Source organism: Denticeps clupeoides, unplaced genomic scaffold (genome assembly GCF_900700375.1).
Source record: "Denticeps clupeoides unplaced genomic scaffold, fDenClu1.1, whole genome shotgun sequence".
NCBI lineage: Eukaryota > Metazoa > Chordata > Actinopteri > Clupeiformes > Denticipitidae > Denticeps > Denticeps clupeoides.
In genome coordinates, this window is record NW_021629730.1 from 94,714 (window position 1) to 121,392 (window position 26,679).

Sequence of the window (26,679 nt, forward strand, 5' to 3'; positions counted from 1 at the left end):
TCACATAGAAACCCACCACCATTACACAGGCAAGAGTTGTTTAATTTGTTAAAATGTACAGTTCTTATATTTTCTTCAGTTTACTATTTACATTGTCAGGGGAAAAACACAATATCCTTTGCATTAATTGTTGCTGATTCTGCAAAGCTACAAAATGAAGTCCAAGCTAAGAGACCTGGAGCACTCCTGCCCTCAAATGGATAAGAAAAATATTGCAGGTCGTTCCTGCTAATGTCATTTAGCACTTTTGAACCCCCAACCCACCAAGTTTGTTTCTTGTGTTGAGTCTCTGTACTTCCTTTTATTTACAATATTTCAACAGTACTGAATCAGAAATAAATAAGAATCAGCTCATGACAAGCAGGAGTTTACAGCAAACATCATCCATGCAATTCATCCAAGATTGTCCAGCAATACCAATTTGCCCGTAGTGCATCCTGGATCCAGCCATGGTCCTCGCCATGCTGTACCTTTTGACCACATTATTTAGTTTTTCTCCAAAAGCATACACACAACCAATCCTTGCCTTTACCCATGGTCTAATTATGAGCTCAGCCGTTGTCTACTGTAAGGCACTTACATCAAAAGACACTTAACCACATAATATTAGCATTCATTCCATTCCCTGAAATATGGAAATTAATTCGATGCATTCATCTTTACAGCCAAACGTGAAAGTAAATGCAAACGTGCAGTGATCGACATTTTCCAATCCACTGAAAGCTTCTTGAACAACAACATATGTGATTCAAAATATATACTGTATTTATATCCTCACTTTAAACCTTGTATTTTATCAGGCCCTCTGATTACGGGGAAACTCTCAGGAGCATTTCACACTCTCTTGGCTGTTTCGGGGTTAAAATTGGGTTCCTGTTTTTGTAGGGATTTGAGTTTGTGTTTAAGTCTCTGTGGTTATCTCTACTTTTGACTGCCCATGGTCACTGGCTACTCTGAATTTACATCAATTTACATTACACCTTTACCTTATTGCCTTTCTATGTTGTATATCCAAACCCAGAAAGAAAAAGATGTAAAAAAAACAAAACTTTAAGTTTATGTTATTATTTTTTTGGAAAGTGTGTACAGTGTGATGCTTTGTGTGTGTGTGTGTGTGTGTGTATAGCGTTGTGATTGGTCAGTTACTGGTGCTAATGGTAAAACAGCCCTCAGTTTTTGTTTGTGTGCTGCATGTACGGAAACGTCCTTGAGAAGCAGTGGCTGTATGAAGAGTGTAGAGGCTCCTGAATAATGGAGCTGATCATCTTTCTTTTGCACTGCTGCTCAGTCTTTGTGTGAGGAGGTCTGTCGGGGGGGAGAAGGACGTTTCAGGACGCGCCGTCGCTCCAGTGTGTGGCCCACTCCTTCTTGTGTAGGATGACCGACTTCTCGTCCTGAAACTGGGGGCGGTCCTGCCGAGGGATCTTCACCGCGTGGTACTGAGGCACTTTATCTGTGTACTGAGCCCTCCGGAAGAAGCCACACTGGAGGACGGGGGGAGAGAGAGAGAGAGAAAGTGTAAATGAGAAAGTCACTAGATTTTACACTCAGATGGAGCAAGCGTATAGGGGCAGGCAGACAGAGTGCCAAGAAATTCGCGGGCAGAGCATCCATCTCCGTATTTCTTATCTTTTCAGGTCCAGATGGTTAAATATCCACCCACTGGCCACTTATTTAGAAACACCTATACTGTAGCTTACTCTTCAAACCCTTTTTGCCAGCATGGCATACCTGCTTGCTGGTTTTGTTTCGGGCTGATCAGCTTCTCGCCTCACTTCTCAGATGGATGGGGAGGTAGTAAATGCGCTGCTGCCTAAAATGCTACGACTTTTAATTGCAGTTATCTGGCAGAGGTAGAATTTTCTCAGAAATTGCAAGAGCAGTGCAGGTGCAAATTAGATCAGATCTTCATGCTGGTCAGCAGACCACACTGTGCCATCTCAGACTGGCGCAGAGCAAAAAGCATTGAAAATATGCCACTGGCCAGCAGGGCAGATGCCTCACTTCCCAGCGGAACATTTTGATGTGGAAACCACGCAGCCTCTGTGTGTGAGATGCATTTTTACTTTCGTACAAAGTTCATTCCAGCTCCTCCATCCTCTCGCATGTTCAGATGAGGTGAGTGTTAAACGGCTGGAGTTTAGAAGGAAACGTTTGTGCTTGAGGAACCAACAGGCTCAGCGGAATGAACTTTGCACAGGGCAACCACGACACACACTTAGCACAGGACACCATGCCACAGCACGCCACGCCAAGGGGACACCACTTTTACCGCGTGGGGGAGAGGGAGGGGAGAGCAGGACAGGGTGGGCGGAGCCTATTGGAGCTCGGCCGCCTGCTTCTCTGCCTCTGAGGGCTGCAGGTGCAGGTGCGCTCTGTAATATTCCGTCTCGTACTGCGGGGCACGCTCCGTGCGCCGGAAAAACCCGCACTGCCACAGGTCGAGGGTGTGAGAGCAGGGAAAAAGAGAGGGTTGTGGAACGGAGATGAAGAGAGAGGGGCGGGAGGAGAGAAGAACAAGAGCAAGTAGAGGAACAGTCATGACCCAGAAAAAGAGTGAAATGGTTCATGTGATGACATCTGGACGCATCTTTACCATAACAGGGACACATTTTGACACATTGGTTGAGCTCCTTGCCATCCTAATAATCACTCTAGTCTACATTTTTAAACAATATTTATAATAAAAAACATAAATTAACAAATTAATTATAATTCAGGTGGCACTGCAAAACAATTTGGCTTGGTTGTAATTCATAAAAGAGATCTTAAACAGAAAATATAAAAGAGATCTTAAATCTCACCTTCCACAATATGCACACCAGCAGTGCCAAAACCAGGATGCCGGCCAGGACAGCAACCAGAATAATCCACCAGGGAATCACATACTGATCAGACAGGCCGTGTTCGGGGTAGATCATCACTGGGATCTGTTCAGAAAAACATGTTGTTCTTGTGTTGTTCTTTAGGTAATGTTACAGTGTGTGAGTATGTGTGTGTGTGTGTGTTAAAGTTAAGTGATTGTCATTGTGATAGACTCCAGCACAGCACACGGTGCACACAACAAAATGTGTCCTACTGCTTTTAACCCAGAACCCTTAGTGAGCAGTGGGCAGCCATGACAGGTGCCCAGGAAAGAGTGTGTGGGGTGCACCTTGGTGGGTCGGGAATTGAACCGCCGACCTTCCAACAATAATAATCATGAAGATGATTATTATTATGACAGCAGTGTGGCAGCATTAAGATGGTGTGTGTGTGTGTGTGTGTGTGTGTGTGTGTGTGTTGAGGTACTTGTACCTGTGCAGACGCATCTCTCAGTACTAGATGCTTAATGCTGGACTTCACTGTAATGTTGGCTCTGACCAGCAGCTCAAGTGCACTGACTGAGGAAAACTCCTGTAATTAACATAAGTGAATCTAGAATATCAAATAAATAATAATTTACAAAAACACATAGTCATTAACAAGCATTGATATACTATCTGATTGGAACAGCACCTCGATGAAGGTACTGTTCCACAGGCGGGCTTTGATTTTCAGCACGGCGGTCCCGGAGACGCTCTGCAGAGGACACTGGAACAGCAGGCAGTGGGCCGAACCTAACAGGCAGTCCTGCAGAAGGCAGAAAATCCCTTCAGTAACACACTCACACACAGTATGTACGCAGCAGTGTAATCATACACAACATAACCTGACACTCCGATAAACAATCACAGGCTCGTTTCATTTACAATTCGCGTTTTTCAGATTCCCTTCTCCAGAGGGTCATAGAAGGTACAGGTTCAAACATGTAACTTTGTCATTTGCTGGTTCATGGGCAAGTGTGTTACACACTAGGCTACAACCACCCCAAATATTAATGAATCCTTACATCATTAAAACCCTCTCTCTCACCAGTTTGAGGGATTTGCGTCTCTCTGACGCAGCCACTGCCGGCGTGCTTCGCTCCACGCTGCCCTCGGCCATGGCCTCCCCCTCTTCCTCAGGGTGGGAGCGAGTTCTCCGTCTGGCCTGCCGAGAGGCAGAGAAAAAAATACACAATGATTTTTCTTTTATTGTAAAATTTATTTTGTTGAGGTCCCACGTCATTAAAATGAATCAGAATTTAAATAATACACATGCATGCACGTTTCATTCAGTTGGCCTAGTATTTAATAATAGCATTCAGATACCACAAGGGGGCGTCAGAAAACCTACAGGCCTTGCACAGTAGGTTAAAGTGAAAGTGAAGTGATTGTCATTGTGATACACTGCAGCACAGCACACGGTGCACACAATGAAATGTGTCCTACTGTTTTCAACCCAGAACCCTTATTGAGCAGTGGGCATCCATGACAGGTGCCCAGGAAAGAGTGTGTGGGGACAGTGTGGCACCTTGGTGGGTCGGGATTCGAGCAGTGGAAATAGGTTCACAATAATAATCATGAAGATGCTGACAGCAGTGTGGCAGCATGAAGATGACGAGAGCATTGTGATGTGCTAAACTAACTGAAAAGTTACCTTGAGGTTTGCACTTTGCGGCTGGTCATTAGATCCGATCTTCAGAGGGTTGAGGAATGAGGTGGGCATGCAGTGGCTGAGGCTGAGGTCTTCAGACTGCAGCCCAGTGGGATACAGCAGCCACTTTCCATTGCCCAGCTCGTGAGGCCACATGATGTTCAGGAAGGCGGAGCCAAGTGTGGCTAGAGCTTGTCCAGTGTTGGTCACCTTTAAATGAAATGTAAAATGTTTTAAAAATGAGAAAATTTCACTCTTTATCTCTTTACTGTTCTTTGTACATTTACTCACTGTAAACTCAAACTCCACCGGACTTCCCACTTCCTCCAGTGAGCTCATGGCGCTCTCTCCCATCACGGCCCCGCTAAAGAAGAGCTGGTGCGGCCGGGCCAGGCTTAAAGGTTTTTTTTAAAGACATTAACTTCCACTAAACACAGACAGTTCTGTTATACAGAAAACAGTGTGTAACTTCAGCACCATTGCTACTGAGTTTTGAAATACGCAACTTACCCACTGACAGACAGGGGGAGCACTATTACTACTTTTGCAAGGGCCATGGTGGGGGCAAGATCAGGCTGCTCACTAATACTGTGGACAAAAGAACACGACAAGTGTGGGAATAATAATTTACACGCACAGCAAATAGTCAATGCATTTTATGTCATAAAGACATTCCATCCAGTTTGAAGTAACGGATGTAATGCACAATTCATGTGAATTGTCACATGACCAGTAACCACCACTGCAACAGTGCATATAAACATCCGGGTGTTTTTCAAGGCATGAGCATAAGACTTACGTTGACATTACAAATTCGACTGACAAAGACGTGGTTTCAATGGTGATGGAAGATGTGCTCAAGATGATGTAGAACTTGAGCTGTTTAAAAACAAATCAGAATGCGCGTCATGGAAGGCATTGATGATAAACGTCAGGATGCTGCGAAGAAGAGACGTCTTTACCCTGGCATCTCTCTTGAGTGGGTTGCCCAGATCACACTCTGCCATGGAGCCATTCTGGTTGGCCTGACACACCACCTGGAGCGAGAAGAAAATAAAAGTCGGTCCAAAAAAAGGCCCCAGATGCACCATCTAAGGCACATTTTTTTTTATATTTGTAGGTTGGTGAGCTGTAGGGGTTGTTTCTTTTTTTTGTTTTCATTCCTTCTTTCATTCCTTTTTCTTGAAGGACGGGGGCGGACTGGAATCCCATGCTCCCCTGTCTTTTTTTTTTCTTACATACTGATCCTGCTGTTATTTGTGGGTTGATAAATGGCTGGAACCCAGTCAGACTCTTTATAAGTATATTTGGGACACAAAGTTGGGTTAGCTGGTTTGCAATATTTGCATAAGTCCTTATTTGACTTATTACTTCCTGTCGAGTACCTGCTGCCCTCTGAAGCCGGAGTAGGACAAGGTATCAGGTAGGGTGACCAGCAGCTGGGCGGCGTGGGCGTCGTCACCGTCCTCCTGGGGCTCCATGGGGTTAGAGGGCACGTTGGTCACTGTGACCTCCAACACCACTGACCTCTGATCAGACAGGGAGAACACTGGCATACCATCGTCATCCCTGCATTGTATACACACACACACACACACACGAACATACAGAAAGCTGTCACAACAGGCAGGCTGAGGACAACTGGATGGGACTGTTGGAAGCATGGGGAATGTGGAAAGGTTGTGTAAAAGTCTCAGGAATGTCCATGGAAAACTACTAGTACAACAGAAGACAAGGCGGAGTTACTTACAGTGGAAGAGGAGTAAAAAGGTCGGTGTTGGGATCTCTTGTGCCAAACAGGTAGCTCAGCTGAAGGTTGCTTTGACAGACTTTATCATCGCCACAACCTTCTCTTAGGAAATTCACCTGCAGATAGACACACATTGAAAGAAAGAATTGCAAAATGGAGGAATACGGAAAATGTGCTAGCAATAAATTCTAATCAGTACCAAGCAGTCATAAAAGACTGAATTTCATAATGTAGTCGTTATATAACTGCACATTCTTATTTATTTTGTACAAAACCAATTTGTTTACAATACAAAAATATCTAGGTTAAATCTGTCACTACATCGGTGAAGATACTGACCTCTGAGAGTAGGGTGCTGGGCATGCTGATGCTCAGAACTGGGCGCAGGGTGTTTCTGTGATGGTGAGGATGCTTGATGGTGTGGGTAACAGCCAGGGAAATGGGACGCAGCTTGTCCCGTATGTTCTCCTAAAAATGAAGAGCATCCATGGGGTCATTGTGAGCTGTAGAGGATCAAAGCACATGCCCGAACCTCACTGATGGAGTGAGTGCTGGAGCCGACCTGAAGCTGGAAGATGACATTTTGGCAGGCTGGGTGTTTCTGGCCATGGAGCCTGACCTCCACGTTGCGAACGTACTCTGGTTCGTAAGGTGTGCGGCCCAAGAAGCTCACTCTGTGAGGAAGACCCAGCTGCCTTCGTTCTGTGTCGGCCTCAAAGAGAACACTCAAAGCTGAAGGAGGACAGCAAATCATGCGTCAGAACTTAAAGCACAAAGGCAGCAGACCATCTGCATGTGCAGGAGGAGAACTCACTGATTCGTGGAGAGTAGGTGTCGGGGTGCGCCGTGTAAGCATAGCAGACTTTAACCTCCACACTGACAAAAACACAAAAAAGAATAGAGACGGTCTTTGCCCCAGCACTAAGACATGATGATCAGATATGACAAGATGTCATGGTGATATAATGGTGTTCAATCTTGGTGGATTATGCAGGGTTCTCCACATCTGCAAGGACTCTAATTTACTGTAATAATAGCTGTTTGACATTATGCTACACATATGCTATACAAGTACTTTCCTATGTAGTTTAGTAAAGTAGATATTATAGAAGTAATTTTTTCTGACATATTGAGAAAGTACTTACACTGATTTTTTGTGGTGGTGGAAACATAATTAATTTTCTTTTCTAACATGTAGATTTAGAATTTAAAATGATAAAAAATAACCTCACCAAACTCCATCGCTTCCTTTGCAGTTGTTCTGCTCCAGGTCAATGAACTGGGGCTCTATGGTCACGTCACGAATCACATGAATGACAGGACAGGACCTGTAGGTCACCATGAGGCACAAAGGGACATCATGAGATATCATGAGAAAGAGGATGCATTATGCACAAGTCACAATGGATTTTAATATTGAACTCCTGCAAAGCCATCCAAAGAAAGGGCAAGTAGATGAATGCTCGAGTTCATGGTGCAGGAGGGAAAAGGTCAGAAGGCATGTTGCTACATCCTTTTCATACAATCCTACAAGCTTGTTTTTTGGAGGCTCACCTGTACAGAACCACCTGGTCACTGAGGGACCCCACTGCCAGGTCAGGATATCGGTTCCCATCAACATCCAGCCCACCTGAGATGGAGTAGCCAAATCTCTTCACCCCCACTGCTGCCCCATCCAGCACCTGAAAGGCCATGATCTCTTAAATCTCACTGTCTAGACAAAATAAAACAAAATGAAAGTGGCTCTGGCTGGTTTTGATGAGAACATCTCAATTGATTCAAAGAACCATCCATTCCTAACAAGCCATAGTAATTCAAACTGAAACCCTTTCCGAAACCCTTATATGCAGCAATGGTTATAGCCAATGAGTACAGATGGATTTACATAAAAAAAAGATAAATGTAGTGTGTAACTTCTCTGTGCTTACCTGAGAAGGTTTGGTGTCCAGGCCTGAAGACAATCCTCTGTAGATGAAGACTTTTCCATCACCATCAAACGGGGCTCCCACAGCGATATCTGACAGATGCAACGCATTGATTTAAAAACTCATCATTTGTAAAAAGATAATCAATTAATTTCAAGTCTGAAATTGATAAGAAATGGCCACTCACTTGTTCTAGAGCTTTTGAATTTGTGCATGTTAGGCTGCAGGTTAATTACTGCACAGCCCATGAGGAAATAATGGCATTTCTTGCAGAGGGATATAAACCATTCCACTCAGCCATTAACTAATTAACAGATAAAAGCATTTTTACAGTCAGTGTCCTCACCTCCAAACCCGTCCTGGTCCAGGTCTCCCACGCTGTTCACAGTCATCCCGAACATGGAGTCGTAGGTCCCATTGAGCCGAAGGGGCCTGGCTTCATCCCAGTGTCCTGCAGGGTTCAGGAAAACGTAAACCGCTCCACCAATCTCCGCCTTACGATCAAAGAAGTTAGGGGCTCCAACGACAAGATCTGTCCAACTGGATAAGAATAAGGGGAGCAAAAATGCTATTATCATAATTATCATGTCCACAATTCAGATTTTTGTTTATAAAGAAACTATTTTTAACAAAATAATAAATGTATAACATATTCTTGAAGAACAATACATTCAAAATTAAATTAAACTAAAAAGCATGCATAATTGCATGAATATAATATAGTAACATTTCAGGAATGTAGTTTCATAGCTTCTGTGTATATAAAAAAAGTTATAACACTGTATTTAACACTAGTTAATGCAAACGCTCACTTTTTGAAGTGTTCTGACCATTAATAAAAATTGACCCACCCATCACTGTTAAGGTCTGTGGTGGCCACGGAGTAGCCGAAGGAGGAGGCCAGCTCCTCTCCCCACAGGATGTGCTGTGGCACCAGTCGGTAAACGTTATCCTTCCGCAGTAGCACCACCGCCCCGGTGTGATTGGCCCGCGGTGCCCCTGCCACAAAGGTCAGCTCCGCCCTGCTCATCAGACCCGTGGCCGAATCGACAGAGAAGCCTGTGCCGGAATGAGGGATGGCGGGAGAGGAGGAGGAGGAGACGTTAATATCGACCAGGCTCTTCATCTCATCCCCATTCTAATGAATTGTGGGCCTGAGTGCCTATTGATTTCATGCCACACACATGATCAGTGTGGGTTCCTCCATTTAGGAGGGGGTAGGGAGAGAAAAAGTATGGTGGTCATTTTAAAGGAAAGATGAGATTGTATGTGTTTTATGTGTGTGTGTATATAATGATGAAGAGGGCCACTGTAAATTTATAAACAGTGAACATGTCTCTCCTTGCAAATTCATTTATGTGAATTTCATCTTTGCGTTACTGTATAACTGAGTGAAATTTATACAAGCCTAGAAAATTAACAGGTGTTTTTTTTCCTTTTCAGATCAAATTATCTATGTTTAATAAATTTTGCTTTATTCAACAACATATGTAGTTATTAGTGGGATGAAAACCATAATCTCGTAAAACTAGGATATAACCATACATAACATAATCGTAGATCATAGATTTTATCTTAAAAGGAAAAAACAGGTCTGTCGTTCATTTTCTAGACTTCTAGAGAAGGTAAAATATATGATTCATGTGTTTGTAATTTAAATAAACCCATGCATTGTGTGACAGTAAAAGAAAAACGGAACAGATATAACATCATGCAAAAGCGAAAGCAGCCTCGTGTGCTTAGAGATGTTTCCACCAAATGGTGAGAAATTTTGTACTTCCCCTTTAGTACCTTCACCTTTCCCTTAGAACATAGGCCTCTTAGGCATGCCAGGAGTGTGTGTGTGTGTGTGTGTGTGCGTGTGTGTGTGAGAGAGAGAGAGTGTGTGTCTTTCAAGACCTTCTCCCACTGTTTACACTTTAGAAGAACACAGCCAGAGAATTTTATCCAAAAGGCACAGGTCCACAGAGTGGATATTAATAGAGAGTGTGGAACGAATCTTGAAGACTGTGTTTTAAAAGCCTCACGTTCGAACTTAGTGAGGTGTGAAAAGACGTTTCAGCGCTTGTGCGTCATCTGTGCACAGTCTTAATGTCGCGTGAGGGTGTTTTCTGACCATGGAGGAACTAATATATGAACCCTTGGAAAAGCTTCAGGAACAGCAGGGGTGACTGGGCGCATTGTGCTGCTGTCTGGCAGTCAGTCAGTCAAGACTAAAGCTGCTGTGAGGGCGTGTCTGATGCTGATCAGGCCAAATGGACACAATTTGGGGCAGCAGATGAGCCGTCGTGGCTGTCCAAGGGGCCTCTCACTTAACAGAGACTATAACCTATTTGTGGGGTGTATATCCCACAACTTTCCAAGGTTTTAAATTGACATTAGCAGGTAATAAGTAACTGTTTACAGGTCTATCATTTTATTCCTGTTATTACAGTAAATGTCAAATATGATACATATGTGATGCATGCAGATGCATTGAAGATGCATTTTTCGGATATGTATAGGTGTGTGTTGGTTATAGGTAAATGCAAACATGCAGGGTTTAGCAGTTCAGTTTCGGGATATGAGTGGATGTTTTATGGGGGTTTGGGGTAGGTCAGGAGAGTAAAGGTTTTAGAACTGTCTAAAGATACAGCCTTTTGACTAGATTTAGCACGACACACAATTTCCATCCAACTTGCCAGCAATGTTAGTTTTGACATCTGTGTTATCTGCAATCTGCAACTTCATTTTGCTGTTTCTTCTTCAGCCTTAGGACTTTTCATGCACGTTCAGCTAAAGTTGTTTGTTGTCACGCTGGTTTGACATGGCGAGGCAGTTGATCTTGGCCTCGCCATGTCAAACCAGCGTGATATTTGTATAGGTATGATTCAGATCATGCTGTAAAGTCAAGACTTGGGGCCAACCACCTGACCCACATAACCATCAGAGAGGAATGTGTTTCCCCAGGGAGACTGAACCTAAATAAAGATTTACAGCAACCACTTAGAAACCACCACCCAGGAGCCCTGGCCAGGAATACATTAACCAGTTATATTAACACACACACACATGCAGAGCTAGCCCTTATTATCACAGAGATAGCGCGAGCATAGACTGGACACCACAACAACATACACCCTAGCTACAAGAAATGAGCCATTGCCTGAGGTTGCCAATCTTCTGCTTCTGGTCTGATACTCAGTGAACTGACCGAACCATATAGAGGTATGCCTACAGTTGCCTACAGTTGACTTCCACAGAGTGTTGGTTCGTGTTTAGCAATGGTGGTTTGGCATGGTTCTCCAGGAGGAAGGTTGGCAGGCCTCAGGTAGATATTCTATAGCTACGGTACTGACACTCAACAGCTCGTGCATTTGCAGCTAGATGAAGGTAAGGTCCACCACTACAAACAGAACAGAGTCCCACCACAAGTCTAGACGTCCAAAGACGGCAACCTACAAACCTAGGTAGCTATTCTGAGCAACATCCTCATACATCGGGCGACTGCTCGGCTCCAGAGATTTGTAGACCAGTGCATCCTCAACAGGACTGGCCATGAACATGAGCCCTAAGGCCCCAGCGGGAAAGAAACGAAAGAGAGGGGTGGGTGGAGTGGGGTGACGGGAAGGGGAGGAAAGTGAAGAGTGACAGAGTGACAAAGGGGAAAAAAAGAAAGAGAGAAGGTGCTGGTGAGAAGAACTGTGCTTATGGGATAGGGATCTCAGTCTGGCAACGTGGCGGTTACTCACTGATACCACCAGTGCCTTCTGGAAGGGCTTCACGTGACCCAGACTGAACCCAAATGGCCTGAACCCAGGGGAGATTAATCACGCTGATCAAGCTGGCATCCCCCAGACCACAGAACATTCACACATTCTTGGTTCACAAATGGAGAGTTTTCTGAGAGAATCCCTAAATCCGTTTGCTGGCTGAGTTGCTCAGCAGATGTGAGGTTGGGGGCCGAGGGTTTGCAGCTTTCTGGGTTCAGTCTTGGTCATTTGTGGCCATTCCTCATGCCCTCTGGCTGATCCTGGAGGTCACAGGCTCAGGGCATGCTGGGCCATACCCAGGTAGCTGTGGTAAGGCACAGGGATGAGGTCTGAATCGAGCATCTTCTCGTCAGCCACCTCATATGGGCCGTTGTCATAGTAACCCAGGTCCAGTACTGTCAGGTTGAGCAGCTGGACCCGCATCTCTCCTGGAATGAATTGAGGATTGGGCACACACATGCATAGATACAGATGCAGACTTGAACACACCTACACATGCACAGAATACATACACACATTTTTACAGAACATTTAACCACATTTATATACAAACATTACAGAGTGAACATTCGTTCAAATGTATGCTCTAAATAAGCTCGCCCCTGGATAAAAACTCTCTCATTAATCTTCACTATTTCCAAAACTCATTAGCAAATTGCTGTATAAATCTATTCCAATTGATTTTCTATTAGATTGGATTCTAACATAATTGGGTGAATTGTTTAAAAAAGGACACATGGCAGGATACCATCATACGTCTTCACGGAAACGTTTTAACTGTAAACAAAAGTGTGACCATTTATACACATACATACACAGACACAACACAAGGAAATATATATTAAGCATTAACATGGGGAAATGTGCTATAACATCTTGAATAACATTACATTCCAATTGCACCGCAGGTGAACTTGTATTGCAACTATTAAGAAAATGCTATTGTTGCAGCACACTGTGGTCAAAAAAAATTAGAATTTCACTTTTTTCACATAAAATGTATCACATTTTAACAAGTTGAATGAAGAAGATTTATGAATGTTTATTTCTTTACCTTTCCAGTTGTAGGTTCCTGGTGCCCCAAACAGGATAAATTTTTGTCAGCGGTGAAGCTGGCCGAGAGACCCTGCTGGCAGAACCCAAAATGTTCATGGCCTTGTGGCCGGCCCTCGCAGAATTTCCACTCTCCTCCATCCAGGTCGTCCCGCTCAGTCAGGTCCTCGCTCAGCACATAGCACCGTCCAATGGGGTCGCGCGTCTCTGACGGCTGTTTACGCGCTGGCGCAACTCGTAAAGGTGTGCACAGGCCTGGAACATGAGGAACAGCGGTAAGAATACTAGCATAGTGAGAAGAAAATGTCTTGAAGAGCACAATGCAGATAAACATCCAACATCCGGTTGTCTTTAGAATACACTGTTTTAACACATAGTCAGTTACCAATTAGGAATAAGTGTTCCAAAGCTCTAAACATCATTTCCTCTAATGTTTTGAGAAGTTGCAGAGCGTACGATGCAAACTCACCACTACTTTCCCTCCAATGCCCTGACTCTTCACAGTCACTCCAAGCCACTGGTTGTCCTTGTTCTCTCTTTCAAGATTCACTGTGGGAAGCAAACCAGGCCAAAAATGAGAGGACTTGCACAAGTGCACCACAAGGTTGGGCCTTGCGTTGTGAGCGCGTGCAAGTTAATTCGCTTACCCTCTCCATCAATGTCTACTCGTGTGCAGTCATACTCCTCCGGAGAAATTGGGCAGCGGTACAGGGCGCCGGGGTGAGTGTTGCTCATAAATCCGAGCCCTCTGGCCCGCGGTGCCCCCACCAGGATCCTGGAGCACAAGGAATGCCCATTACATTGTTACATTGAGTTTAAAATCATGTGTCATATAGTAGCATTTTTTATTTTTGCCATAGCAACACAGGCAGATTACAGATGCATTAACCAACCCTGAACAACACTGTAATGGCTATAAAAAATTCTACTGAATGAGTAAATCCTTCATAAATATCTCTACTGATGGACAATATCACTTTGTTTGGAACTGATATTAAAGAGATTTTTATGATTATATTCATTAGTAGTATAGTTATTATTTAGCCACTATTGGGGTTTTGTGTACCTAAGAACACTGAAAATAAATAAAAAATGTATTTCATCAGGGACAAAAAAGAGGACACTACCTGCCAGAATGATGTTGTTTATTTGTCAGTCAGATTTCTGAGCGAGCCAATCATTTTGCAAGTACCCTGTTGTATGAGAAAATAGCTGCCAGACCATTCCACTTGTCCACCTACAGTGTCTAAATTGTAAGTTAATTTCCAATTTTCCGGAAGGAATTACACAATTCTGGCACAGTTACACATGAGAACGAAGTGATTGACAGCCATAACTGGATGACACTGGCTGCTGAAGAAGTGTTGCATGACCAAAACATTTACATTTACAAGCATTTATCAGAAACCCTTATCCACAATCAGTATTTACAATGGACAGTCCCCCCTGGAGACACTCAGGGTTAAGTGTCTTGCTCAGTGACACAATGGTAGTAAGTGGGATTTGAACCTGGGTCTTATGGTTCATAGGTGAGTGTGTTACCCACTAGGCTACTACACCCAAAAGACCAGGGTCACCTCTAGTTGCCTCCAAGTTTGACAATATGGTGAGGGAATTTCTACTACATTTCTAGGACAGAAGCTAGAGTGTTTATTTATGATGACATTTACACTCAGTGGGGGACAGGATTCCTCTCTGGTTCACAATAGAAGTGACCTACACATGCTGGGCTCCCTCCAGTCACTTGTCACCTAAATGGATGTCACATCCCACTGGCCTGCAAAATTTCAAGCCAACACATGAACCTCAGTCCTACGTGCTTGGGCACTTGTTGCTAACTATGATGGAGGCTCGCTTGGAGTGGCCAGTTTTCCCTCAGCTTTCTTGTGCACGGGCAATGGAGGGGCTTTTATTTTCGGTGCCATGGCTGCTGATATTTTGGTGGTGCTACTGGTCTTCTGCCTTATTTGGACCGACTGGTCCTGGAGGGCTATTTTAAAATCATACTGTTGGGCTGCTTTGTCCCTCACAGTCTCAGACATGATGATGTCACAACAGTCAGATCCGGTTAAGTGTGGGAAAAGAATAAGAGTTAAAAAAAAAAAAAAAAATTTAAATTAATTAAAATTAAGATTAGGACTGGGTTTGATCTGACAGACAGAGGGGTTAAACTACGCCTGACACTACCCTTAAATTAGAGTTTCCCATCCTGCCTCCATAGGCTAAAAATACGGGTGAGCCGATAGCACTGAAATAGCCCAGACAAACTGAGGCCTAAGGACCAGAGGCCTGGGAGTCATCACCAACGTCCGACAGCAGGTGGGGCGTAAAATGCCTGAATCACACATTTCCCATCATGCCATCCGTGTGAGACTACTGGACCCAGTGGGGGTGTGGGGTGAGATTTGTACAACCGACTGCAGCTGTTTGTTGACCCTTTTGTTTCTGTGGGGATACGAGTCAGCGCAACAGGGCAGTAGAAGACCTGTGGGGGGGGGGGTCAGGGCAGCTGTAGGCAGTTCCTTGCCATCCTCTATCACTTCACTCCACACCCCGTCACCACCACCACCCACCACCCGGGTTCGGGTCCCACAGTCCAGCTGTTGCTCTGTGGCGCGGCCCCACACCTCTCCTCTGTCCCGCAGTCACATGACGCTCCGCACGGAATGAGGTCAGCCACATTCCCAGCAAACGCACACATTAATCCTGATGAATCACCATGGGGTTAATGAGGAAATTAATCCCAATGATCCGGAAGGGGGCATTTTCAAATAAACCAGATAAAACCAAGAGCCAAATAATGTCACTGATGAAAAGGAGTCTATAAAAGTTTAGATCAGAGAGGAACACCTCTCTCCTGTGTGTATATATGGTTCTGAGTGCAGCCATGACATACTTTTAAACCATGTATGAATGTGCGATCATGGACATCTTCACACACAGACAGTTCCTATTGGTGTTCTACAGTATATATCATTCATTGCATCGATGCTTTTATCCAAAACTTTCAATTCGATAAGACCTAGCACACAGAAGTCAAATAGGATAGGACAGTCAAAAGTCTGAACGCACCTCATCTGTGGGGGTTATAGATGGAGCCATTTGAAGAATCCATTGCAAGAAACATATTTAGTATTTTTGTTTGATGTTTGATGAATCTGTTTTTTCAGAGTCGCCTCTTTTTACCTTCATGGCTGCTTTGTTCAATACTGTCATCATCATAAACTTGATGAGATGCTCATTAACATGAGTGAATGATAAGAAAGTGTTCAGCATAAAAACTTCAGGACTGTTGGAAACCGTCCCTGTTGGTCCAAGTTAAGGAGAGAAGCTGAGAGTGTGAAATGCTGCCATCACAGCAAAAGCCTGCGTGTGCTCCCTGCTTTGGAGAAATGTAAATGTTCGATTTTTTCCATTGTTTGCTATTGTTTTTTGTTATTACACAACCTCACGTGTGTTCTTTCATAGTCCTTGTCTTCAGTTTTGTTCTACATTTAAATAATGCAACTAAAAATTATAAACTTAAAAATAAAAAACAAAATAATTAACATCAATATAGAAAGTGATGTGTGATTTAAAAAAATAACATGGTAAAATAATTTAGGAATATTCATTATGTTTTAAGTAATAGTCTACTGCCGTGGTGTTTCCATTATAAAAGTTTAAACCAAAAAAAGGTCTTCTTCCTGTTTCATATCTTTTAAAGCATTTTTCATAAAAAGCCAGTGACTCAGGTTTTCTGGCCTCACCCTAAAATCGCAGATTTGACATGAAACACCCGTCCGACTGTACAGTCAGTTCCTGTGGTTTTTCAGGATAACTGCACGTTGAGCGTGAAGGAATGCCAGTGTGAAGCCGACACTAATGTATCTTCCACTTCAGCCAATCAGGAGACTGAAGAGAAAACAGGCTCTGCACTGTTAAAAGATAAGTGTCTGAAACACCCAGTGGTCTGGCAGCGGATCTGAGGGAACCGCCTGGTGCGTCCAGGGCACTGAAAGGCCCTAAAGAGTTTTGTGAATTACATTGTATCTAAAAGGACCTTTATTCCATAGTTACATGCAACAGGTTCTCCAACATGTATTCTACATCTACAGTACGGACAGTCATGTATCAATACACAATGCACTGCTCTTTGTAAGTGATTAGTAGTTGAAATGTAATGTAACAAGAAAACCATTTTAATGGATGTGAATGGTGATTATGTTTGAGTTGCATCAAAAAAACACGTTTATTCAGATTCGCAGCATCCTTTTTCCAGCTATTTTTTAAATAACTTGTGATCCCAACCCTCCCAGCACATTTTTCAAGCATAGAGAGTAAATTAAAATACATTAAATGCAACACCTCAAATGTCCAATAATGTGTTACTACAAAGCTGTAATACATTGAAAACCACTCAGTTTACATTTTGTTTTGTGTGTTTCTAACAATTTCATGCATTAACAGTTTAATAGTTAACTATTTTTACCACAAATCTGAAAACTGCGCTTGTTCTTAAAGAGGCAAACCATCTTATCATACACACACACATTAAAAGCCTCCTGAATCCTGGAGTCCGGTTCCCATGAGGGTTTTAGGTGGGTGCTAATTGACCCTGGCACTCATCCCCTCCAGGGTCACAGGACCTCACCTCCAAGCCCCAAGCCAGTGCTCACCCTTCCCCCACAACACAGTGCATCGCTCTAGTCTTGGCTCCTGTCACTCCTCTCCCACGGCCGGGTATCTGGGCCCTGGTGTGGTTCCCTTTGTTATTCTGACTGACTGCTGTATGTGGAAGCTGTGCTAATGGGCCTTATCAGCCGTTTTATTTTCCATCAGGCGTGTCCGCCACAGCTGCGATAGAGCCGGGCCGAGTCACACATCTTCAGCTCCCCGGTGAAAACAGCCAGGGCCTTTGTCTGATGCTTGTGCACAAAGCACAATCAAATCAGCAAAATCAGCTTAGTGTCAAAAGGACCATCATGAGGAGGAGCTCAAAGCGAATGGGAAAAGAAAACACAATAACTCACATCTTCCACAGGAGACGTGAAAGCTGAAAGCAAGACTATATAGGATATATGTGTGGGGTAAATATATATTTTATTTACTTTATTTTATATATACCTTTGACAACCAGTCAAAAGTTTGGACACACCTACTCTGGTGGTTAAGGAGACTAAGATGGAACCATTTGAAGAACCCAATGCGAGAAACACATTTAGTATTTTTGTTTTACTTGAGAAAGTGAAATATGTTTGATGAATGTTTTTTTTCAGTCACCTCTTTTACCTTCATGACTGCTTTGATTATTATTGTCATCATCACATGCAGAACGTGAGCAGAGAGCAATCCTTTGAGTCAAAAGTGACTGACTTCACAATGATTCAGATATTTGGCGCGTTTTTATTGCCGACAAAAGAAATAGGATGCCCTACTGATACCTGCAGAACTTCAGTATCAAATAAGTAACTTATATCTTGCATAGTGTTTAGAGCAACTTGCAGTTGTTATACTCAAATGACCACCACTCAAGACCAAGCCCCTGTTTCCTCTATGTACAGTATCCTCACCTATCCTTCAGGCCCACCACCAGGCCCACCCCCCAAGCATACAGCCATGCATAAATGATTTCAGAAATGAGAGTCTAAAAGGATCCTGAGGGAGGCCAAAGGTCTGAAGGTTGGGTCATGTTGCCCTCAGGACTGGGCACTCTGAGCAGTAGGGGGATGCAAGGCGGGGCAATTCTGTTTAGCATCACCCACAGCACTCTGCCTATGGACTTTACACACAATGTTTGATGGTTTGTAAGGGGGGGGGCTCTGTTTGTAATGTAGAACAGTGACCACCCCGTTTAAGGGTCACAGCAGGACAGTGACAGGTTGATCTTCGTATTGTTTTATGCAAAAAAGCCCTATTTGCCCAGCTGATTTGCTCCGTCCGGTTTATTGATGAGAAACAACAGCTGCGATGTCTGGACGGTGGACTCAGCCAACCAACCTCCACCGAATGCCCAAACTGGACGGTGAAGATCACAGACGGAGAAGAGGAGAATGGGAAACTGAAGGGCCTTCCGAATGAGCGAACGAAATGGAACGATGAAAGTCGACAGACAGAGACCGCTGCAGCCCGTCCACAAAATCCCGGTGGTCCTGGCTGTTATTGGACAGGGAATTTTTGTGACTCTGAGCACTTTGTTCCTGTCACTCTCCATGTGCAGTATGGTGAATGTGATTCTGTTCATATCCAGCTTCTTTAACACAAAAGATAGTGAATGCCTGTAAATTTTTAATCCATTCTTTTTTTATTCATTTGACTACACACGTGGTAAGAAAACGTGCGTGTAAGTTTGTTATCATTTTGTTTTCACTGTTTTATCCAGGGAAACAAATTTAATGGAACAGAGCATCATTTATGTTCTGTGGCTTAAACTGTTCCGTGTCATAATATATTTGGAGGTAAACCAATGGATATTATAAATAGTTGCTTAGTTAAATGTCTTTATTGTCATTGCACCAGAGCAGGATGCTACATATACAATGAAAATGTAGGGGCTACTTAACAGTGCGAACAAATACAGACTGTGGCAGTACAGACAATATACACAGTATACACCATAAAACCCAGTGTATCTGGTTTAAACACTAGACATGAAGTTATATACAACAGTTGGAATGCACAGTTTACAGGTCAGATAATCTCCCGCTATGGGTGTAAAAAAAAATTGATACATTACATGCATGCTGTAAGTTCAATCATTTAAAGTGTGACCCTTTGTAACTAAGCTGTGCATAGATCATTATTTTTACAGAAGGCGGTGGTAAGGATCTCAGACAGGCCGTTTCCCAAGGCCAACCTGCCTCCACCTAAATCAATAGGTAAATGAAACAGATGGGGTTACCCACCCAAACCCTCCCAACACGCACACACACACACACAAACTCAGGGGTTAATCCCTGCTGTTTGCAGTAGGCGTTTGTCAGTATTAGTGCCTAATAGAGATTTATTGCATCTGATCTTGAACAAAAAACCCTCACCCATCTAAACATCTCTGATGACCATACTCAACATCGGTAGAAGCTGAACGCTACTTCCTTGTTCTGTAAGCATGTCACACCACACGCGCACCCTCCATGCTTCTCCATTAATTGGAAAAATAATTTAAAAATTGGGATGCGAGACTGCATTCTAATCACAGGGTTCCCTGCCATTTTTTCTGCACAAGTGAATGGGTTCATCGTGTACATGGGGGGTCCTCATTAAAATCTGTTACATATTAATTCAGACACGTCCCTCCTACCCCAGCATTACTCTGACCATATATCATGTTATTTACAGTGCAGATTCAGGAGGGTGTTTGGAAAAAAATGGAATTAAAAGGCTAACTGGAAGGACAGCATTATGTTTGTATATATATATATAATTATTGTGCTACTGTGCAGAATATAGCAGGTAACTTAAACAACCCCAAACATATTTATAGGCATGACACAGTGCAGATGCATGCCAGACTGGATGAGAACACAGTGTAAGGTTTGAATGCTAGTACTCAGGTGATGCTCCAGTAGCAGTTACTACATTTACTGCTACACACCCCACACGCACACACACACACACACGCACACTCTTGCTGAGCCCCCTGTGGGCCTGTAAGACACCTTTCAAAGCTTCCCATCTCAGCTCATATCAGCGCTGGTCACTGCCATTAGATGAGATAGTGCGTTTTATCTGAACAGGAGGTCCTGTCATGATTTATTAATCTCTGTATCTCTGTGCCTGTAGGCGGCCAAATAGGCTGGAGATGGAGGGATGCAGCAGTCAGGGATTCCAGCCAAAAATGGATGCTCACGTGAGCCAAACATGTCTTACTATATCGTGTTACCGAAACATCGTGCATCTACATGCAAAAAAGATTCTGTCTGGTCCAATAAGCGCAAACATTTTTTTCCCCACAATGCACCATAATTTTTTTTTACTGGAGAGCCATCAGAAGGCAGTCGTTCGCATTAATGCACAACAATCACTCCGAGGTTCCACCTGACTCTGCAGATTGGCAGGCTTCTCCTGTCCCTCCCCTCCACTCCACTCTGCAGTCTAATATTTATGAAAGCTCTAAAAACAACACACACACACACACACACACACACTTGCACAAACCTCCCCCACTCCCATCAATTCTTGCTGGGCTTTTCTTCAAGACATGTCAGGGGACAGGCGGGGAACTGCAGAATGCTAAATAGACAGGAAAGTGCAAGGAATAAAAGAAAAAGCTGCTGGTGGTAGTGTGTGTGTGTGAGTGTGAATGCATATGTGTGTGTAAGTGAGAGAGAGAAAGAGAGACGTAGAATGCACATCACACAGCATGCAATGCGTCCCCCGCTGCAGTCAGACCCTGCCCCCCGCACTCTCCTTGTCCCGATCAAATTCGTAAACGGATTCCATTAAAAACACGAACTGCTCCACATTAACCGCTGCACGTTTACAACGCAGCGGAGAGGTGCAGCAACCACAGCAAAGCCAGAGGCCAAAGAAGGACAATAAGAAAAGAAAAAAACTAATGAATTGATTTAAGGAGGCCAGGGTCATTGTCAACCATTAAGCCGGCTTTCAAAGGGAGATTTTGTATTGGCATTTAATGCAAATGAGCCCGGCGAAAATGTTCAGTGCGTTTGGAATGTGTGAGGGCAGCGCCACTGTGCCCTTTTCAGACCTGGACCCAGTTGTGGGTTGTTGCTAGGACACCATTACAGTAAGACCAGTGGCATTCACTAAATATGGACACACCCTACTGTTCCAAAAAAGTCACAAATATGTGAAATGTCACAAATATTATGAAAGCTAAGGCATTTGCTCACTTTTTTAATCACTTTTCCTTATTACTCAGATTCAGTACCAATGTCTTGAATGCCACTTGTAGGCCACATTTGGCCAAGCTCTGTCATGTCCAGGGTGGGGAAGGAAGTGCAGATGCTCGACATCAGCGGAGAAAAAAAAGGAACAGAAATGAACATAAACAAACCCGAAGGCGTGTGACTGTAACGTCTGTAATGAACAAAACACACAAGGTGAAGGTCTTTCTACATTTATGTTGCAGCACTTAGTTTACTAAAATCATAAGTAATACTACACAACTGTCACTGAAAACATATTTCAACATGACAGTAATACAATATCATATAGGTTTAATAGGTTTAATTCAATCACACTCACACATGAAATCATACTCAGACTTTTTTTTTTAAGAACACCGTAAATCACTTCATGCTTGCGTCCAGGAGAGTTCTATGTTTGGGGGGGAGCTCAGAGGGTATACCCACACCAACAGTTCAGAAATAGCCCCACTTTACACTTAGAATGCCACCGGACGAAGAACGGGGACCTGGACAGGAACCTCCCCCAGCAACCTGAGCTGCTGGCAGGGTGGAGGAGCCGCCTGGACTGTTCAGACCCACCTCAGAACCATGGACACACTCAGACCAGGAGACCAAGAAATGCTCAACGGCAGACACTTGGATGGATCTCAAAGAAGCAAAGGCATTTAAAATATATATAGCCAAGTAGTCGCCATTTCAATCTGTTCCACCTGAACAAACCCTTCAGCTGAAAGCAGCCGTATATCCTGACTGACGAGCCATTCAAAATGAAGATGCTCCTCTTTGCTAAATAGCTTGTCTGGTCATAAATGTGATTCATGCTCCCAGCATCTCTCAAGTGGAATAATTAAATGTATAGACAAGATCAGGAGGGTGGTCGAAATCTGAGGCTTGGAAATATTTGTGGGTGATATTTATCGTGTGGTCTTAAACGCAAATCTATGGCCTAATTACAATGCATGAAGATCAATGATGCTTTTTAGTGCTTAATGGCTCGGGAGACGATGAGACAGCAGCATTTCTTTGCGTGGATGATTCCCATCTGTTTAGACTGAAAAAAGAAGCTGTTTTAGTCATTTCTGCATGTTCAGAATTCAGAATGTCATGTTGAAGACTTTTAATTAATTTTAAATTTTGTATGTAAGACCATTACACATACATTTTTAAATTTACTTTTAAAGTAAAAAATTTTTAAAGTAAAATTTTTTTGCAATTAACCTGAATAAGACCCAAATAAACAATAATTACACTATTGTTTTATTTTATAGCTTTCCAGCTATAAAAAAGGCAGGGTACTTCCTCCTGGTGAAATGAGTGATGGCATAACTGGAGCACAGTTCATTAGCCACCCTAATTGAAATCTCAGCTAATAGCACCGACCGTCCTTCGGGGATTTGGAACTGGACTGATACATCAGCGCTTTTCACACCCGTCCTGTGGTTGCATTATTGTGATATCAACGTGTGTTCGCCGGTCATCATGAATGTCCTCCGATGGTGAGTGCTTCTGTCGAGTGTCTTCTGTGTGTCTTTTATTATGATTTATGAACTGATCCCCCCTGTGCTGTTTCAAAACTGCTAAGGAGGGGTGGTGAGGTGAACCACTGTGAGCTGTCTGACCAAAACTGCTCTCTATGAGAAGCCCAAGAAATCCCAGCAGGCGAGCATGCTGTCTTGGAAGCGATGTTTTGATGCACAGGCAAGATCTTCTCACAGCATCTGGGCAAGATCGGCCTTCATCTCAATGCCAGCTCCAACTGGACAGGAGAACACATCATCCATCATAAACGAATGCCAAGAAAATCCCACCGGAAGACTGTTATTGCCTGAAACAGCTGCTCTTGCAGAAAACAGGCTTATATTAAGTCATTAAATATTTACCAATACTAACATTTACCAATAATTCTTACAGTTCCAGTACTTAAAATATTACTTTTTGTATTATTTCATGTTTATGTTATGTGACTTGGCCAGTTTATGGTGCCATTCCTGCTTTTAGAAAACTGATATTATGGATAAAGTCTTTGTTTTCAGGCCACTCAGCAGAACATGCCACCATGTGCCCATTACCTACAGAAACATGAAGCTTCTCAAACAACGGAACAGCAGCAGATTGCAACTGAGTCACGCAGATCCAATAACCGAGGACTGGCTTGGGGCGACGCGTCTCTGGACACACTTCAGAAGCGGACACAACAATCAAGCAAAACGGCGAGCCGATCATGGAGGTCGAAAGCAGGCCAATTAGGTGAGTCATGCCGCATGCCGTTTCCATGCGTTCACTCTTTGAATCTTCCTAAGACAAAATCCGTAATTTGTGTTATGTGGTCGTCTGAAGGGTATTAGTGTCTCAGAAAGATGATTTCGGCCTGAAACGGACTCTTATAACACAGGTGACAGTGGCGTGAGTCACTGGCTCACATTTCCTTCAGAAACCTTCTTGCAACATGGCATTTGATAGTCTTAGTCTTCTCACGAAATCTCCAAAGCGTGTTAATATCATACCATCTGATTCAATTTCTCCTTATTCTCTGGTCTCCATGTAACAAGCATTTGTCACCGACCGGGTTGGACATACAAGTGTTGAGTTTATGAAAACGAATACAACACATGCATTCAGAAAATGCGATGTTGATGAATTCAATGATCAATAAACTGAAGCAAGATGCAGCGTCACCTCATCCATTAGCAATACCTAACGATTAGTCAGAGAGGGGACCAGAGCTTCCAATACTGTGCAGTGGTGACACACACACACCACACACACACACACACACACACACACACACACACACACATATAGGCGTCAGGGTGACTCCACCATCAGTAAGATGAGCACATGCACTGGCTGATAAATATGGACCACTTTAACAGGCCCAGTTGTAAATTAACACTGACAACTTGGGTGATGGACACTCACGTCTCTGAAGAATAGAGAAGACTGAGACCAGCTCAGAAACAAACCCCAAGAGAAACGGGCCTGTCCCTGTTCTCCAGGAATGTCTCGTCCCTCCTCAGTAACGTAAAGCTGCTAAGAGCCTCCCGCCAAATGATGGAACCCAGACAGACAGTCCCTGTCCAATAAACCACAAACCTCAGGGCCTGTTAATGGACTTGGGTGCTGCAAAGCTAAAAGGTGCATCCAGCAGCCAACTGAAACTTTCACTCTCCCCTGTAGACCACATGTTTATTACCACTGTAAAAACTTCCTGCCTTTACCCATCTGCATCTCACACATGCACCATGGTCTTCTGCGTCTTATCATAATTCAGGTTCCAATTACTTTGTAGAAGACTAGACAGCAGTAGTAATCTTTTAATGTGTCTTTGTCCTTTCATCTGTTAATTGTGGTCTGTGCAGAACTTCTGAGTGCTCTTCAAATGGTGCTCTTCACAGGGTGGTAGTAGCCTAGTGGGTAACACACTCGCCTGTGAACCAGAAGACCCAGGTTCAAATCCACTTACTACCATTGTGTCCCTGAGCAAGACACTTAACCCTAAGTTGCTCCTGGGGGGGACTGGATAAGGGCGACTGATAAATGCTATAAATGTAAATGCAGTGACAAGACTAAATGTTCTGTTTGTTGTGTATTGTCTGTAAATAAGAACTTCATTTCTGAAGAACTGAAAAGTTATTGCTTATTTACTAGTATTTAGTATCTAAAAAAAGCAAATGATGAGAGCAGAGAGTGAGTAGAAGACACGTCAGCTCGTCAGGACATGATAATGAGCGGAGAGCTCAAGTGACGTCATCATTTATTCATGGTCTGGATGGCTTCCGTTTATTCCTTGTCATAACCAGTAGTAATCCATCAGCTCAGCCAATCAGAGTAGCTGCACTGGAACCATCAGAAACACACAAGGACAAACCTCCCAAATGTGCTTGGCGAGGGGGCAGATGTTCATTAACTTCTGCTCTGGGGAGATGTATTTTTCCTACTCCTCTCCCTCGGTATTACCTGCTGATTCAGCACGGCCGCCTCTCATGCCCGGTCTGGCATCCCCATGCAACCGGTAAATCATTTTTTATGAAAACCGGCGCACATTCCCCCACGGGCGCTTGGTGCATAAGCGTAATGAAAGTCACTCGGCGCCATGCGTCGGTGGGAGTGTGGGAAAGGCTGACCTCACACCACGCCGTGCAGCGTTCTGCCTTGGCCCCACTGACGGGCCGCGACACCTCAACGTCCCGTCAAACCAAAGGTGTGACAAGTGGCGCAGACGTGCAAAGTTCAGAGAAGTTGATGTGCCTAAATAAAGCAGGACGCACACACACACACACACACTCACACACACACTGGCACTCACCAGCTGCGAGCTTCTGGGGTGAGCTGCTGGTGCAGAGCGAGGGAGAATCCGAAGAAGCTGCCCTTCTCCCCCTCCTTGATGAGCGGCGCCGAAGTGTCCAGGTTGAACGCGGAGCCCGGCACGCAGAGGGCCAGCAGCGCCCAACAGGTCCAGCCCAGGGCCGGGGAGCGTAGGCTGGCGGCCCTCCTGACTGTGTGCCGCGGTCCCATGGCGAGGTGAAGTCTCCTCGGTTCTCAGCCTGCCTCCCTCGAGGCAGAGTCCCTGTGTGCTTCGGTGTGAAATGAGTCCCCCGTGTCCCTCCTGTCACTCCGAGCGCAGCCTGAGAAAATGTGAGTTTCCAGAGTGCAGAGTGCTCGCCTTCCCGCTCCTCCTCCTCCTCTTTCCCTCGTTCTGTGACTGAGGGAGACAGAGGACAAGTGCCTTGAATAGCCGTTCACTCCACCCCCTCCACTCCCCCACCTCTACCCCCCCCAGCTGACATCAACACTCAAGGGACCGGTGCCAAAATACCAGGCGAGGTTGTCAAGATACTTGGACTCCATTG

The 26,679-nt window shown here is 44.1% G+C and overlaps 1 protein-coding gene across 1 annotated transcript; it reads right to left on the minus strand.

Moving 5' to 3' along the window:
- Positions 1-24: 24 nt before the first annotated feature.
- Positions 25-26,530, minus strand: LOC114772873 (integrin alpha-7-like). Its single transcript, XM_028965594.1, is given in 28 exon segments — positions 25-1,484; positions 2,805-2,930; positions 3,298-3,396; positions 3,499-3,612; positions 3,895-4,011; positions 4,501-4,707; positions 4,789-4,891; positions 5,008-5,085; positions 5,297-5,376; positions 5,460-5,534; positions 5,883-6,066; positions 6,248-6,363; positions 6,587-6,715; positions 6,810-6,979; positions 7,062-7,123; positions 7,480-7,575; positions 7,802-7,929; positions 8,176-8,264; positions 8,519-8,712; positions 9,024-9,231; positions 11,618-11,722; positions 12,221-12,352; positions 12,979-13,023; positions 13,026-13,193; positions 13,196-13,232; positions 13,447-13,526; positions 13,625-13,752; positions 26,136-26,530. Coding segments are annotated over 28 exon segments (3,435 nt in total). The 5' UTR covers positions 26,345-26,530; the 3' UTR covers positions 25-1,328.
- Between the last annotated feature and the right edge of the window lie 149 nt (positions 26,531-26,679).